This window comes from Hyperoodon ampullatus (assembly GCF_949752795.1).
Source record: "Hyperoodon ampullatus genome assembly, chromosome: 2".
NCBI classification, from domain to species: Eukaryota; Metazoa; Chordata; class Mammalia; order Artiodactyla; family Ziphiidae; genus Hyperoodon; species Hyperoodon ampullatus.
This window is the reverse complement of record NC_136915.1, coordinates 27,037,502-27,053,564: the sequence shown is the minus strand read 5'-3', so window position 1 is coordinate 27,053,564 and position 16,063 is coordinate 27,037,502. Positions and strand designations below refer to the sequence as shown.

Below are 16,063 nucleotides of genomic sequence, written 5' to 3'. Positions count from 1 at the left end.
GCTCAGCATGTGGCCGAAGACCCTCAGGCCACGGCAGGGAGGAAACCTGAGGTCACGGCGCAGGTCAAGGACAGAGCCTGGCTCCCGAGGTAGTGCTCTTTCACCACCCACTGTTGCACTTCCCCACCCTCTAGAAAGAAGTGGATTCCCAGCCCTCACCCCGGGGCTTTCGTGTCCAGCTGCCCACCAGGTCGTGACAACCACGCATCAGGCCCCCATCTCACTCCCTAGCCGGGAAGATCGCAGCTCCTCTAGGCTTCAGTTTCTATCTGTAAAATGGGCATCACTGGAGCGGGGTGGACTGCGGGGGGTTGCTGGCCGGGTGCCGGCCGACATCGAGGCGGGTGGGTGAGACCAGCGCTGTGACTCAGCCGGGCGGGCCAGGAAGGGCTGCCCAGCCGGTCAGACCGGCCCGGGATGCAAACGAGCCGCCAGGGCCCTCCCGGGGCCCGGCCGCCCAGGGGTTGACGGGAAAGGAGGCCGGCCGGGCGCCGGGCGCTCCGGGCTCGAGGCGGGAAGTGGGCGCGGCGCGGGCTCTGCTGGGCACTCGGCAGCTGCGGACCAGTATGGGAGTGGGGCCGCCCGGCCGCCCGCAGCGTCTGGAGCCCCGCTGAAGCCGCCGCGGAGACCCCGCTCGGGAGCCGAGATGTGTCTGCGCCTGGGTGAGCCGCGGGGGGACGGCCCGGGAGACCCGAACCCATCCCAGATCCTCTGGCAGGGGCGGAGCACTGTCGTGGGCGCCCGGAACCCCGGGGTCCAGGCCGCCTTCTCTGCAGGTCACTTTCTGCTCTGGGCCTCAGTTTCCTCAGCACTGAGCTGGCGAGAGGAGGGCTTCTGGTATCTTCCGATGTGGGGTAGCACCACGGCCTCTCGCCCGCCCCCACTGCTCCCCGCTCTCCTTTCTTGCGGAGGAGGCACCCCCAGGTGGGAGGAGAGCAGCCAACCCCCACTGCCCACAGAAGGGAGAGCACAAGGAGGGCATTCAGTTCCGAACCAGAGGCTGCCTGCCCTCGGCTTCCTCAGCCTCCCAAAGGGCTCCGGCTCCCACACCCTCCACTCCCCCAAACCGGGCCAGGTGAGAAGGGCCACTGGCAAACACGATCCAGACAGAGGAGTAGGACTGATGTGTCCCCTCCTCTCACTCCCTGGACACAATGATGCTGCTCTTGGGCATCAGACAGACCTGGGGAGTCCCTACTCTCTAGCCAAGAGAACTCGTGAGCCTTGGTTTCCTCATCTGTAAAGTGGCGAGGGAGCACCACCTCCTAGATCCCTCCTGAGCCAGGGACTGCCCTGAGACTCTGTCTAGTGCTCCAGGCACAGCCCCACGCTGGCACTGTACCTCCAGTTTGACAAGTCTTGGTCCTGGGATGCTGTTGTTCATGAGCTCAGCCCTGAGCTGGGTGGTGTCTGGGTGGCCAGGTAGGTGGGTGGATGGGGTGAAGTGGGTCAGGCCCCTGGGACAAAGCTGCCATGCCCCTTCCTGTTTGGCCAGCAGCTAATCTTCATGATGCCATCCAGTCCCACGGTGCCTGTCCAGCCCATCGTCTGCCCTCTGCTTCTCCTCGATCTGGTACAGCTCCAGAGGGTCCTGAAGGCTCCAAGGATCTCAGAGACCGGCTAGACCAACCCCTTCCCATTTTACATATGGGGAAGCTGGGGCCCAAAAGGGAGAGAGGCTGGTGTAAAGTCGCACAGAGGGTCTGTGTGTCTGAGTAGCCCCAGCCCTCTCTGCTCCCGGGGGCTTCCTCTGGGCGCAGCGCCCCCAGGGACATCCGGTCTAGGGATTCCTTCCTTCCTCTCTCTCTTTCTCTCTGGCTGCAAAACTCCCATATATGAAATATGACCCAATCCTTGCTGCCACAGATGAGGACACTGAGGTCTAGGAAGGGACTCACAGGTCCCACAAGGAGCAGCTAAAGGAAGAAGGGGGTGCTGTTTAGTTCTAGGGGCCAGGCCAGTCTTCCAGTCTCACAGAGCTGGCTAGAGTGAGGGGGCTGGTGGGCCTAAGGGGCCAGCATGGTGCAGAGCCAGGACCCAAAGGGGACATTCCGAAGAGCAGATCTGGAACAGCCGGAAGGAGGGCTCCTGATCCTGGGGGTGTGCAGATAGGGGCCGAGCAGCCACTTGGACACTCAGAGAGGATTTGCATATGAGTCCCTGATGTTCTTTTGACCTCAGCCTCCTGCACCTTGCTGTGTCCCTGCCTAGTGCCCCTGCACCAAGAGCTCGCTTTTCCCAACACCCCCCGGGTATGCCCCACTTTCCCATCCATCTCCTCATGGGACCCTCCTTCCCCACTGGGAAACAAGGGTTATTCTTCCCATTTTACAGATGGGGAAATGAAGACTCAGAAGTTTGAGTATTTTGCTGGAGTCAGTTCAGCAATTGTGAGTTGAGTATCTACTGTGTGCCAGGCTCTTTACACCAAACTGAATCCTGAATAGAACCTGATCCCTGCCCAGTGAACTAGGGGCTCCTTGGGGCCTGGGCAGTGACCATCAAGCTCTCTGTGGTACCTCAGGGCCTGGCATGGAGCAGGCACTCAGTGAACATTGATGTAACAAATGTATGGATGAAAAAAATCAGTGGTTGCAAAGCTTAGTGGAAGGATCATGGGTCTAGAGCTAGAGACCTGGGTTCAAATCCTAACTGTGCCACGCATGACCTTGAACAATAACAAGGACTACTACTTTTTATTAAGTACCACCTGTATGCTTTTCCAACCTTAGAGATCCAAGGACTCTCATGAAAGCACTGTGAACCCCTTTTCCTGACGAGGAAACTGAGGCACAGAGAAGACAAGTTACTGGCCTCGAGTCACCCAGAAATAGATTTAGAAACCAATGTCCATAACTCCTGCAGGGGCCTCAGTTTTCTCCTCTGCCCAGCAGGATAAGCCCTACCCATGGCCCTGACATGGCTGTCCCTCACAGGTGGCCTGACTGTGGGTGACTTCCGGAAGGTGCTGATGAAGACGGGGCTGGTGCTGGTGGTGCTGGGCCACGTGAGCTTCATCGCAGCCGCTCTCCTCCACGGCACGGTGCTGCGCTATGTGGGAGCCCCCCACGATGCTGTGGCTGTGCAGTACCTTGTGGTCAACATCCTCTCTGTCACTTCCGCCATCGTGGTATGGCCAGGCTGGGAGGGTGGCTGGCAGGAGGGGTCTGGAGGGTGCTGGAAGGGGCTTCGATGAGTCCCCACCCACAGCCTGGGGTGGGCAGGCAGAGAGCCCCAAGTACTAACCCCTGTTCCGCCACTTACCGACGGCACCAGTCACCCAACCTCTCTTTGCCTCAGCTTCCTCATCTATAAGATGGGGATGGTAACAGTGTCCATCTGAGAGGGTCCTGATGAGTATTGAATGAGATCATCCACATAAAGTGCTGAGCACAGTGCCTAGCACATGGTTAACACTCACTACTGTGAGCTTGGATTATTTTTACAATAGGGAAATAGTCGAGGCACTGTTGGCCAGAAGGAAGGAGCATCAGCTCAGCTTGGGAGGGTTCACAGAGGTGGAGGCCCCTGAGGTGGGTATTGATGGATGAATAGGAGTTCAAAGATAGGCTGCAATTACCATATCCTGGGTATGAAGCCTGCTAGGGCCAGCAGGTAGGAGAGGAAGCTGGGATGGCTTTCAAGTATGGAGAATGGCAAATGCAAAGGTGTGGAGGTGGGAATGGATAAGGTCTGCTCTGGAGACACTGAAAAAACCAATTTGGGGGCTTCCCTGGTGGCGCAGTGGTTGAGAGTCCGCCTGCCGATGCAGGGGACACGGGTTCATGCCCCGGTCCGGGAGGATCCCACATGCCGTGGAGCAGCTAGGCCCATGAGCCATGGCCGCTGAGCCTGTGCGTCCGGAGCCTGTGCTCTGCAGCGGGAGTGGCCACAACAGTGAGAGGCCCGCGTACCGCAAAAAAAAAAAAAAAAATTTGGCAGGAGTTTAGCATTAGGCCTGGACTATAAGTGCTCAGTAAATGGTAGACATGGTTATGGCTGGATGTCAGTACCTGTTTGATGAATACCTGAATGAAGGGGCCTGGTATTCTCAAGTTCGTAAAGCCCTTTCCCAACTGTCAGAAGAGGTGGCTACAGCCTTTGGGGAACATCTGCACATCAGTGTCTTGAGTTCCATCCCTGCCACCTCCTGGCTGAGGGATTTCTTTCTCTCTCTAAGCCTGTTTCCTCCCCTGCAAAATGAAGCTCAGACAGCCTGCTGGCCCTAAAGCAAGGATCACGGGCCCTGGCAAGTAGGAGAGCCTCAGTCAGTGGGACAGAGCTAGGCTGTACAGATATGTGCAGTGTCCCTTGGGGTTACTATTATTGTTGTTTATTCGTCTCACCAACCTTGTGAGGAAGGCAGGCAAGGCAGTGAGCTCGGGGTGAGGAGGTCCACCACGGATGGGCTCTGGGCTGGACCACTTTAGCTGCGCTCTTATTTCCTCAGTTAATCCCCACAGCTCCCTGCAACACGGGGCCATTATTTTCCCCACTTTACAGAGGGGGAAACTGACTCAGGGATTCACCCAACCTCTTGCTGATACAAAGAAGCCAACCTGGATGTGAACCAATCTGTGGCTGACACCAAAGCCAGTGTCCTTTCCCTGAGCTCATTCCTGCTGAGTGGGCTTAGCCCAGAGAGTTTGAGGCACTTACTAGTGGCTGCACAGTGAACAGACATTGCTGGGCCCCCTATCATCTCACCTGCCTCCCGCGGGTCCAGCCCGTGCCTGGTAAAGTGAGGGAACTGAAGGAGGGAGCCCAGCTGAGTGGAACCCAGAAGATCCAGAGGGCAGCTGGTGGGCTTAACAGTGAGGTGGGCCCGCCTCTTGGGGCTGGGGGTGGTTAGGGGGGCCTGCAGGAGGGAGAACCCAAGCAGGTAAAGAGGAGCAGGAAAGGCCTTCCTGAGAAGGCACTGTGTAGGCGGCATCAAGCGCAGGCTCTGTGTGGGTGTCCGTATCCAGGGCGATGAGGAAAGAGCCTGGCCCAGGGTGGAGTTGAGAAACTGATGGGACAGGGGCCAGGTCACTGAGAGCCTGCGATAGTTAAAAATACTCCTAGGGATTTTGAATTCTACTCCATAAAGTATCCTGGTTTATTTTAAAGTAACAGTTTTGTTTTTAGTTCCTTGCCAGTTGAGTTACTGAGTTTCTTCCAAAATCTTTTCCACTCCAGGAAAACATGTCATATATATCCTGTGACATGGCTCTGTGGCCCTGGGATACACAGGTCCCTGCTTGAGAAATGCAGCTGTAGGCAGTGGGGAGTCATGGAAGGTTGTAGGCAGGGAGTGACTGTGTTTTAGAAACGTCACTTCAGGGCTGGACCATGAAGAGGCAGTGTCCCCCTGCAGATGGAGGTAATGAAACCAAAGCTAAGCAGGGGGTGCGGGTTTGGAGGGCTAGAGTTGGTGTTGGTGGAATCTTTGCTGGAGAGTGGCCCTGACCCCCTGCCCACTCTCCTCCAGCAGGGGGTCAGAGCTGACTTGAGCCTCCTCCACAGGTCATCACCTCAGGCATTGCAGTCATCGTGTTATCACGCTACCTCCCCAGCATACCTCTGGTATGTGGTACCTCCTGGGATGGGGCTGTGCGGGTAGGGGCAGCAGCCACCCCCAAGGGCCTGGCCTGCTTGGAGGGGGTGAGGCTGACCCCATGGGGGCCAGAGCTGCCCATGGGGCCGAGCCTGATGTCCACTGACCAGTGGCTTCCTCCATCCAGCGCTGGGCAGTGTTTAGCTCGAGCGTGGCCTGTGCCCTTCTCTGTCTGACCTGTGCTCTCAGCCTCTTGGCCTCGATTGCTGTGACCTTTGCCACCCAGGGCCAGGCACTGCTGGCTGCCTGTACTTTTGGGGACCCCGAACTACTGGAACTGGCGCCCAACTGTCCCTTCGACCCCACTCGCATTTACGTAAGTGCTCAGGCCTGGGATGGGGTGGGAGGGCCGCGAGGTGCTCATCAGAGGTGGGTAGGGTTCTTGGAGTCCTGCCCTCCACTCCCCAACCCCAGGCAGCCATCACTGCCCCCTGTCCCCCTACAGAGCTCCAGCCTGTGTCTCTGGGGCATCTCGTTACTGTTCTGCGTGGCAGAGAGTGTGTTTGCTGTCCGCAGTGCCCAGATCGCCCACCAGTTGCTGGAACTGAGGCCCTGGTTGGGGAAAAGCAGCCATCACATGGTAAGGCCTGCCATCCCCCCAAGCCCTGACTCTTCATACTTCCTGGGAGCCCCTGCTGGGGAGCTCAGGCTGATCTGTCCCCAACCCTCTGTAACGGGCCCCCACCTTGAAAACTGGGGCAATAGTTTTCTCCCCAGGACCAAAAGGAGAGACTTGGAGGCTCAGAGAACTCAGATCTCCCAGCTAAGTCATACAGCTGACACTTGGCTCTCCCAAGCCCCAGGATGAGTCTTGGGGAGGGGGAGAGGTATCTGGGCTGGAATTGGGGGCACTCCAAGGGTATGGCCTGACTCTTGCATAGTGGAGAGTAATGATGTCCCTTCACCCCAAAATCCTCCCAGACCCCCACCCGTCCCACTTTCTGGATGTCCTGGAGGAGGAGACTCAGACCCAGTGGGCCTGGTAGCCTCTGACGTCTCCACAGATGCGGGAGAGCCCAGAGCCTGTGGAGGACCATGACCTGCCGAGCTGCACTAGCTCTGGGCTGATGACCCTTTGACAGCTGTTGCCTCATCCAAGCCCTGTGGCCACTGTGGCCCTCCAGCCAAGTCTGCACTGTGATCAGGCCAGGATTCCTGGAGCCAGCCAAGAGGGCTCAATGCCACTCCAGGACCCGGGTGGGTCTTTCACCCCTTTCCTCCAGCCACCCAGCCCACTGCACTGAAACGAGACTTTATTCTGAAGATATTAAAAAGAACAGAGATGCTCCACGTGGATGCATGCAGCGGGGGAGGGGACTCGGCCGGGGGCCTGTGCTGCTCTCCCACACAGGACACTGTGGGTGGCGCTCTAGGTGTGTCTGCCCATCTGTCTGTGGGCCTGTGTGTGTATCTGAGAGAGACAAGACACACAGAGGGGTCCGTGGGTCTGTGTTCATCAAAATGCTGAAACGCAGGCGGGGATTCATGGGACTCACAGCTGGGGGGCTGGAAGCAGGAGGTTTTCCTTTTGCACCATGGCCTCTGGGCCAACAAGAGCAGGAGCAGGCAAAGTTGAGGCCCTCCTGCAGGGAAGGATGGCTCAAGGAAGGTTTCTCCTCAAGCCCCCAAACCTCTGGAATCCTTCTCTCCGTTCCAAATAAAAAGACAGGCATGATTCCCAACTCCACCAAGTCTGAGATCTACAAGGGTTGGGGTGGAGGCAGGGAAGCTTGCCCCGTGGGTGGCGGAGGGAAGTCTGGCCTCATGGCTGGGTGTGTGCGGGCGTGGGGGAGGGGGAATGGCTGACGTTCTGATAGCTAGGTAAGGGAGGGCTGACTGAGGGGCAGACCAAGCCAGAGCCTGTGTCTCTATCATTGCCGAAGGGAGATATTGCCTCCCGGATGGGGGGTGCTAACCACTTGCTGGCTTGGGACTTGGGGGGGCTGCAGGGTTCCTTTCTCCATAGCCCCTCAGAGTGCAGACCCTGGGGGTGGCAATCTGACCCCCAGCCTGGACAGACACAAGGGCGAGGAAGCTGAGAGCCGGGAGAGGGCCAATGAAGGCAGGGAGGGGAAACCTGGCTCCTCGCTCAGAACTGGGAGGCGCTGCTGGGGTCGCACTGCAGCAGACGCACGATGGACGGGTCGCTTTTGGCCCCGCGGATGAACTCCTCCAAGGACAGCTTGCCTGCGGGGTGAGGGAAACAGTGACGGAGGAGAAGGCAGCAGCAAAGCGAGGGGCTGAAGAGCCGAGCCGCGGGAAAGGAAGAGGGGTGGCTCCCGCCCCGGGGTGGCTCCCGCCCCGCCCCGCTCCTGCCTCCTCACCGTCGTTGTTTGTGTCCATTTGGCGGAAGATCTTCTCAGTCCTCTTTTCCGGGGTCGACTCGTCCTCCGGCATCTTCATCACGGACGAAACCATCTTGTAAATGGCCTGGGGGGCAGGTGGGGAGGGAGTGAGGGGGAGCCTGCCTGATCCCTCCACCCCCAACTTTCCAAAAACGTCCCCAGGTGCGCTGATGATCGCCGCTCCCGCCAAGGTGAGGCGGAGAGGGGGTGACGGAGGAGTGGGGGAACTGGGAAGTTCTGAGACTGAAAAGGTTTCCAGAAGAGGGGGCTATTGGAGAGAGCCCTGAACAAGTTCCCTTGGAGCGCTCGGTGGGAAAGGAATTGCTGGCAGAGGGATCTGCATGTACAAAGGCCCCAGAGCGGGCAGCCCTGAGTGGACGCCGAGAACTTGGGGATGGCTGAATGCAGGGGGTCAGGAGAGATGTTGGAGGACATTGGGGCCCAGATGGAGAAGGGCCTGGAACGCCCGGCCAAGGAGCTTGTGCCGGACGCCCCAGGTTCCCAGTTAAGTCCCAGGTTGAAAGAGCTGCTTCTCAAAAACTTCGGGGCTCCGGGCGGCCCGCCCTCGATGGCCGACAGGGGGCGCAGGGCGAAGGGGATGACACTGGGCTGCGATGCCACTGTGGCCGGCAGGGGGCGTAGAGCCGCCCTGAGAGCTGGAGGGCCGGAGGCAGCTGGGTCCACAAGGAGCGGGGGATATTATGCAAATAAACGCACGTGAGTACCTGCCCGGGGCGGGGACAGCCTCGGCTGTGCTGGGCCGAGGACGGCTGCTGCCAGATGCAGGAGCTTCGGAGGCGACTCGAAGGAGGGTTTTTGCGCTAAGCGTACACAGAGCACAAAGGACTTGGCCTGTGGGCTGGGTCCCGGCGCCTCAGTCTGCCAGCTTTTTGCTACTGACACCTCCTCCAAGAAGCCTTCCTTCTCCCATCCCATAAACTTCCCTAGCCTCAGATCCGGCTTTGGCCTCCGCAGTGGTCTCTTCCGGCCTCTCTAGGGTCTGTCCCCAACGCTGCCTCTGAGACCTCTTTACAAACACAGATCTCCACCGCCACGTCCCCAGCCCAGGGGCCGCCCCCTTGTTCCCAACATACACAGGCCTCCCTCCGGGCCTGCCGTGCACCCAGCTCCTTCTGGATGCTGCCCCACGCTCCTTCTGCTGCCTCCCACTCCTCCTTGGTGCTCAGCTTACATGGCGCATTCTTAGGGAGGCCTTCTCTGATCCAGGCTGGGTCAGGGCCCATATGCTGCCCCAGAGCCTCCTTTGGGGACAACTCTCCGGAAGTAATTATGCCTTTGTAGGATTGCTCCTCGGCCCCAGCATACAGATAAGGACCATGGACATCTAGCTAGTGCCCAGATCCACAGAATTTAGCACAGTGCCTGGCATCTGACAGGGACTCCCCTGTTTAAAAGCCACTGGCACCTCCCACTGCCCTCTGTTATCAAGTCCAAACATTTGGCCCTTGGCATTCAAGGCATTTCACACTCTGGTCCCTGCTGACCTCTCCACCATCAGGCCTCCCCTAGTAGGTGATTCTGCCATAACCAAATACCCCTGCGCCTTTCCAGGTCTCCCAGGGTTTACAGTCTCTGCCTGGAACAATAATACTAACTACCATTTACAGACACCCACTATGTGCAAGGTCCTTTACATACATTATTCTCACCCTTGCAATAGCCCTGAAAAGCAGGTACTGAGATCCCCATTTTCCAGATAATAAATTGAAGCTCAGAAAGGAAATTGAGGGAAGACACCAGATTAGAAATTGCTCCCTCTTAGCCACTGGATAGATGCTTGTGGAGTGCTAATGACCCCTCAAAGCAGGGTATATGAAGTAAGGTGGCCTGGTTCCATTAATCACTTGTTCTGTAGCCTTGGATAAGTACTTAACCTCAGTTTCCTCATCTGTAAAATGGGGGTAATCATACCTCCCTCATTTGGACTGTCTAGAGTATTAAATGAGATACTGTGTATAGCTGGCTAGAGTAAGTGGTCAGTAAACATGATCATAGTATAACCATTACTCAACCACCACAGCCTCAGGTCTTCCCTGCCCTTCAGTCCCCTGGACTCCCAGACGTCACCTTTACACCCCTGTCACGGAGCTGGTCAGTGTGGCCTGCACACTTGTCTCTCCCAGCAGAGTGGGAGCTCCAAGAGGCTGAGGTGAGGTCTCTTCCCTTCCAGTGTGCCCACCACCTGGCACAGGGCTCCGTCCTGAGAAGGACTGAGCAAGTGACTTAGAGAGTGACTGCTCCCCTGTGACAGCCCTTCTCCTGGGCCTCCTAATTAATTGTCTGGAATTACTGCTCACTCATTGTTTCAGTGGAGACGACTTGTAATTAATCGGTCACTAGGGTTTGCAGAGTTCTGTCTGCACCGGTCGTCTGGAGCCGCTGGGCTGCTGTAAAGGAACCCAGGGCTTAGATAGCAGAGGCCAGCCAGGAAGGGGTCCCAAGGATGCCCAAAGAATGGTACTGGCTTGACCAATGCCCTGGGTTTGGAGCTTCCAGCAAGGCTGACATTTACCAGTATATACCAGGCAACCACACTAAGTGGTAAAACATGAACATCCATACAGGTTAGTTGGTATCCAGCTGCTGCCCAATCCCTGAGTGATCTTCCACCACCCTGGCTACCCCAACCCTTCCACCAGGACCCCCAGAACCCCCCACTATCCATCAACTAGAGAGTTAAGCCCTGGCCCATGGGAGTCATTGATAATCATTAAGTCTTTTCCCTAGTGATAGACATAGGGAGAGCACCACATCCTAAGGCAGCCCAGTCCACTCTAGCTGGAGAGAGCAGACCCAGAAGCCAAAGTCAAGAGTCCACTAGTGGCTGGATGAGTTGGGAGGGGGAGCAGACAGCAGAGCTGAGGGACCAGAAGGGAAAGAATTCAGAAAGGCAGAAGGAAAGGGAGCGAGAGCCTGTACAAAGTGGCACATTCCGAGGATGTTGAAAAGGCCATTCTGGCTGGAGCAGAGAATGTGCAGAGGAGAAAATAATAACTGACAATCGCTGATGTTTACTGAGTGCCAGTTACATGCCAGGCCATCTACTAGAGCCTTTATCCTGCTTTATACCCACAATAGCCTTGGAAGAAGGGGTTAACACCCTCACTTTATAGGTGAAGAAACAAAGGCTTAGGGAAAAAGTGAACAAGGAACTGGTAGGCAAAATAGGACCAGATCCCTGATGGACCTCAATGCTTCTGAGGGGATGGGCACTCTGGAAGGTTTTTGAGATAAAGCTAACGTACTATGCTTAAATTTGTTCTAAGAAAGGACATTCCTATCAGGTCCTTAAGTCTCCCTGTGAGATCAGCCTCACCATCCCCGTTTTACAGATGAGCAACTGAAGAGTTGAAGCCAACTCCAGAACTGGAAGTCAGACTCCTTTTAAGAGACAGCTCTGGGCTTCCCTGGTGGCGCAGTGGTTGAGAGTCCGCCTGCCGATGCAGGGGACGCGGGTTCGTGCCCCGGTCTGGGAGGATCCCACATGCCGCGGAGCGGCTGGGCCCGTGAGCCGTGGCCGCTGAGCCTGTGCTCCGGAGCCTGTGCTCCGCAAGGGGAGAGGCCACAACAGTGAGAGGCCCGCCTACCGCAAAAAAAAAAAAAAAAAAAAAAGAGACAGCTCTGAGTGTTGACCAAGTTGAACCTGACTCCACTTAGATGCTGCGTGACCTTGGGCAAGCCACTTCACCTCTCTGAGCCTTATGGGGTTGTTGTAAGGATGCACTGAGCTCATGGGTATAAGCTTCTCACAGTACTAGGCTCTTAGTGGGCTCTCAATCAATTAGTTGGAAGGTGGCTGGGTATCCAGCTGGAATGTGGGCGACAGAGCCAGGTGGCCCATTCACAGGCTGTGTGATCTCGGGCAAGTGTCTTTACCTCTCTGAGCATCCGTTTCCTCATGAGTAAATGAGGATCAGTGAAACATAACTGGCCTGTACTCTGCAGAAATGTCAAGTCTTGAAAGACAGAGAAAGGCTGAGGAACTGTTACAGATTAAAGTGGCCTCAAAAGATAAGATGACTAAATACAATGTGTGATCCTAGACCAGAGCAAAAAATGCTATAAAGAACATTATTGAGACAGTTGGCAGAATTCAATATGGTCTGTAAGTTAGATAATAGCATTGTTTCCATGTTAAATGTCCTGACTTTGATAATCATATTATGGGTTATGTAAGAGAATGTCCTTGTTCTTAGGAAATCTGTCCTGATGTATTCAGGGGTAGAGGGTCATGTTCAGAACAACAAAACATTACACACACACACACACACACACACACACACACACACACATGATGATAAAGAAAATGTGGTAAAATGTTCATTGGTGAAGATGGGTAAAGGATATGTGGAAGTTTTCTCAACTTTAAATTGGAAATTACTTCCTATTAAAGATTTCTTTAAATGGGTCGTAAGAATAGCACCTGTCACTGCCTCCCCACAAGGGCTGTTGAGAGGGTAAAGAGGGCTCCAGGTGCAAGCTGCTGGGCCCTGTGCCTGCCATTCTGAGGGGCCCAGGGGCCCACCTGCACGATCTCCAGCATCTCCTCCCGGCTGATATAACCGTTGCCGTCCAGGTCGTACATACTGAAGGCCCACATGAGCTTCTGCTCCAGGCGGCCACGTGAGGTCACACTCAGCGCGATGATGAACTCCCGGAAGTCGATGGTGCCATCGCTGTTGGTGTCAAAGGTGCGGAAGACATGCTCCGCGAACTTGGAGGCGTCACCGTAGGGGAAGAAGTTGGCGTAGATCTTCTTGAACTCATCCACGTTGAGGATGCCCGTGGGGCAGTCCTTGAGGAAGCCTTTGTACCACTCCTGCAGCTCCAGCTCTGAGAACTCTGTATTCTCCCGCAGGTCCTGCAGCATCTCGGGCCGCAGCTTGCTGTTCTGCTTGCCCATGGCCACCGAGCCAAGTCCCACCTGGGTCCCCGAGGGCGTCAAGGGACAAAGAGGAGTGGTCAGGCCCTTCTGGCCCCTTGACAACACTCCAGGAGGGCCCCCAGACACCAGCCACCCCAGCCTCTCTTTTGACCCAGTGAGAGAGAGGAGCTGGCCCAAGATCACACAGCTTACATATACCCAGGCACCCTGCCACTGTGTCAGCTCCACACCATTTCTCCAGACCTTCTACTTCCCCAGGGAACAGACCTGGAGACAGGGGAAGAGAAGGGGGCTCACCTTTACTGAGGCCCTTCCCAGTGCCAGCCACTGAGCCTTCCCAGGGTATACCATTTCACCCTCACAAAGTGAAGCCTGGGAATTAGCCCATTTTACAGATGAAAAGGTAGGCTCAAGGAAGTGAGGTGACCTGCTTCAGGTCACATAGCCATGAAGTGACAGGGCTAACTCCCAGAGTTGCCAAGGGAAGTGCAGAAAGGCCCTCTGGTCTTCCTCCCTCCTAACCCCTGCCCCCTTACTGCCTCACATACACCTGCTCACACAAAATACACCTGCAACCCAAACACTGACCTGTTCTCCCTCCCACCATGTGTGCTTGATAAGAGGCAGAATAAGGTAGGTGTTAGCCTGGGCTCCAGAGCCAGATCACATGGGTTTGAATCCCAGCTCTGCTTCTTACCAGCTATGTGACCTTGGGCAAGTTCCTTAAACTCTCTCTGCCTCATCTGTAAAGTGGGGGTAATAGTACCTACCTCATTATTGTTGTGAGGATTAAATTAGTTAATACATATGAAGCACTTAGAAAGATGCCTGCACATATAAGTGCTACCTAAGTGTTAAATAAATTTAAAAGACTTACATGTGTCCAGATGCCAACAGTAAACAAATGAATACATACTGACACATATTATGCTACACAGTGCACCAAATCCACACATGGATCCCATGCCACTCACATACCAGCACACACACACCCAGGGTCTCCGTGCCTCCACACACAACAACATTCTCTCTGTTCCACAACTCACATGTACTGACACAGCACCATGCACGCACAACTCCCATACCCTGTGCATCGAGACACACCAGCCCACAACCCCACATGTCTCACACATGCCATCACAAGCCAGCTCCCATGCCTACACCTCTCACATGACCAGCTGCACGTGGGACCCTCAGACACCCTTGCCATCTTTCTTTCTTTACCCAGGGGTGCTGCCAGGTGCCAGGAGAGGGAGCTGCAGCCCTTCTCAGGCTTATGACAGCCCCCTCTTCCAGGGAGACCCCTAGCCAGTCAACCCTCCCCCAACACTTACCTTTCATCTAGTTCAGAAAGGTCCCCTCAGTGCAGGAGGTTAGACTGTGGAGGGCTGAGGGGAAGATATTGGAAAGGAGACAGCCAGGCGGTTCTGGACAGGGATGAAGGGATGTGTGTAGGTGAATCTCCCCCCAGCTGTGAGACAGAGTGAGGGGGTTATTCCTTGTGTGTGCATGTGCACATATGGGTGAGCGTGTGTAAGTGCATGTGCTCATGTATGCGTGTGTGTCCCTGGCTTCTGCCTTGCATTTGTCTCCCCGGCTTCTGCCTTGCATTTGTCTCCCCGTGTATTTCAATTTATATCTGTGCATGTGCATATATGTGCGTGTGACTAGGTATGCACCCATTACAGTGTGAGGGGCATGTACCTGTGTGGCCATTTGGGGGACCTGTGTGTGTCCTCAGCAGTGTGTCACATGCATGTTTCTGTAAGTTGGTTCCCCTCCTTTCTAAATCAACCTTTTTTGCCCCAGGCTGAGGATCCACTGAACAACTGTGTGGGAGGGCACTGAGGAAATGCCTGGGGCCGGGGTGGCCGAATGTGTCCCTTAGTCCCCTCCTCAAGGTCCAAGGAACTGGGTCATCTGGGCGGAGGCAGAGAGACGCACTGGGCAGGAGAGATCTTCTAGTGCCCCCTCCTCCCTGCCACCCTCTGAGTCCGTCCCCCTGCCCCCAGTTGGAAGAATGGGAAACGAGGGCGGTAGAAGATTCTGCTGTCTCCGCAAAGACCCCGTCCCCAAAATGGGAAGGACCTAAGCTCGGTCTGAGAAACCCGCCTCGGGGACCCTCTCCAGTCCTCTCCCCAGCTCTCGCCCTGGCCCCCGCCTCAACCCTTACAGCACTCGGGGAGCGCCAGGCGCGTGGCCCTTCCTGGAGGGGGCGTCCGGAGGCGGCCGGAACGCGACTCCCCAGGCTGGCCACTCGGCGGTCAGGACCCTGGAGAGCGCCAGGCGTTTCCCGGCGGGAGCCCCACTCCCTGAGTCCCCGGAGGGAAAATTCCTGGGAGGCACGGGAGCGGCGGGTTTGGGGAGCCCTAGACGTGGCCCCCTACCTCCGGGATGCCCCTTCCTCGCACCCCCTGGCCCCGGCCGAGCAGCCCCCACTCACCCAGCGACGCGGAGACACCGACTGCGCAGGGAAGGTGGCGCTGCTGCAGCGCGCGGCGGCAGAGGCGGCCGGAGGGGCGGGCGGGGGGCGGGGGGCGGGACTGCGAGGGAGACGCCCCGCAGCGTTAGCCCGGTGCCCCTCCCCTGAGGGGGGTGTCCCCGTTCCGCCCTCTGCCCTCGAGCGCTGATAGTGCTTGGAGCAAAGGGTTAGGCTCCGCCCCCGCCCCTGCCCGGGAAAGGGGAGGGGACGCCCTCACCTCTCCGGCCCCCCTCCCGAGGGAGCACCCCGCCGGGGGAGGAAGGCAGAGGTCCCCATCTCCTCGGCCTCTGACTCAGGTAGCCCGAATACGGTGGACGGTGGGGGTAGTCAGTGCCCAGACACCTCTTTCCTAAGCCGGGGACAACCCCCGACAGCTCCACCCTCCTGCCTCCCCCATCCCTACCTGGGCTTGGAGCCGCAAGTCACAAAGAGGGCGGAAATCGGATCCTGGGCGGCTCGATAGGTACCCTCCCTGAGCCTGCGCCTCAACTCCGGAATTAACTGAGCTCTTCAGAGAGGGGGCAGCGCCCACTCTTCCAGTCCCTGAGGTCTTGGGGGGCAGACACGCCCCCTACCCCGCCTCTGCCTTAGAGAGCCCCACCCCCTTTTCCCGCCCGCCACACCGGGTCTCTTGCCCAGGACCCCTCTCAGAATGAATTCCACCTCTTAACGTGGATCTAAATTACTCCTCCCATTCCCCCCCACTCCAATCAAGAAGCCCTCTCCCTCCCTCC

At 56.8% G+C, this 16,063-nt stretch overlaps 2 protein-coding genes across 3 annotated transcripts; one reads left to right on the top strand and one right to left on the bottom strand.

Annotated features, from left to right (window-relative positions):
• Nucleotides 1-561: 561 nt before the first annotated feature.
• Nucleotides 562-7,278, top strand: TMEM54 (transmembrane protein 54; the record flags this gene model as incomplete). 2 transcript variants are annotated; one of them, XM_079698196.1, is made up of 6 exons in its annotated part: nucleotides 562-662; nucleotides 2,937-3,130; nucleotides 5,506-5,565; nucleotides 5,724-5,912; nucleotides 6,042-6,176; nucleotides 6,601-7,278. In XM_079698196.1, the coding sequence occupies 6 exons, from the start codon at nucleotides 647-649 to the stop codon at nucleotides 6,673-6,675; spliced, it is 669 nt and encodes a 222-aa protein (XP_079554322.1). In that variant the 3' UTR covers nucleotides 6,676-7,278. The 2 variants fall into 2 exon arrangements, with proteins under 2 accessions (XP_079554322.1, XP_079554321.1); XM_079698195.1 differs by lacking the exon at nucleotides 562-662 and having other exon boundaries at nucleotides 2,909-3,130.
• Nucleotides 7,279-7,685: 407 nt separating this feature from the next.
• On the bottom strand, nucleotides 7,686-12,865 carry HPCA (hippocalcin; the record flags this gene model as incomplete). The annotated part of the gene is made up of 3 exons (XM_079697499.1): nucleotides 7,686-7,783; nucleotides 7,921-8,026; nucleotides 12,488-12,865. 3 exons carry the CDS (start codon nucleotides 12,863-12,865, stop codon nucleotides 7,686-7,688), a joined length of 582 nt encoding a protein of 193 aa, XP_079553625.1.
• Between the last annotated feature and the right edge of the window lie 3,198 nt (nucleotides 12,866-16,063).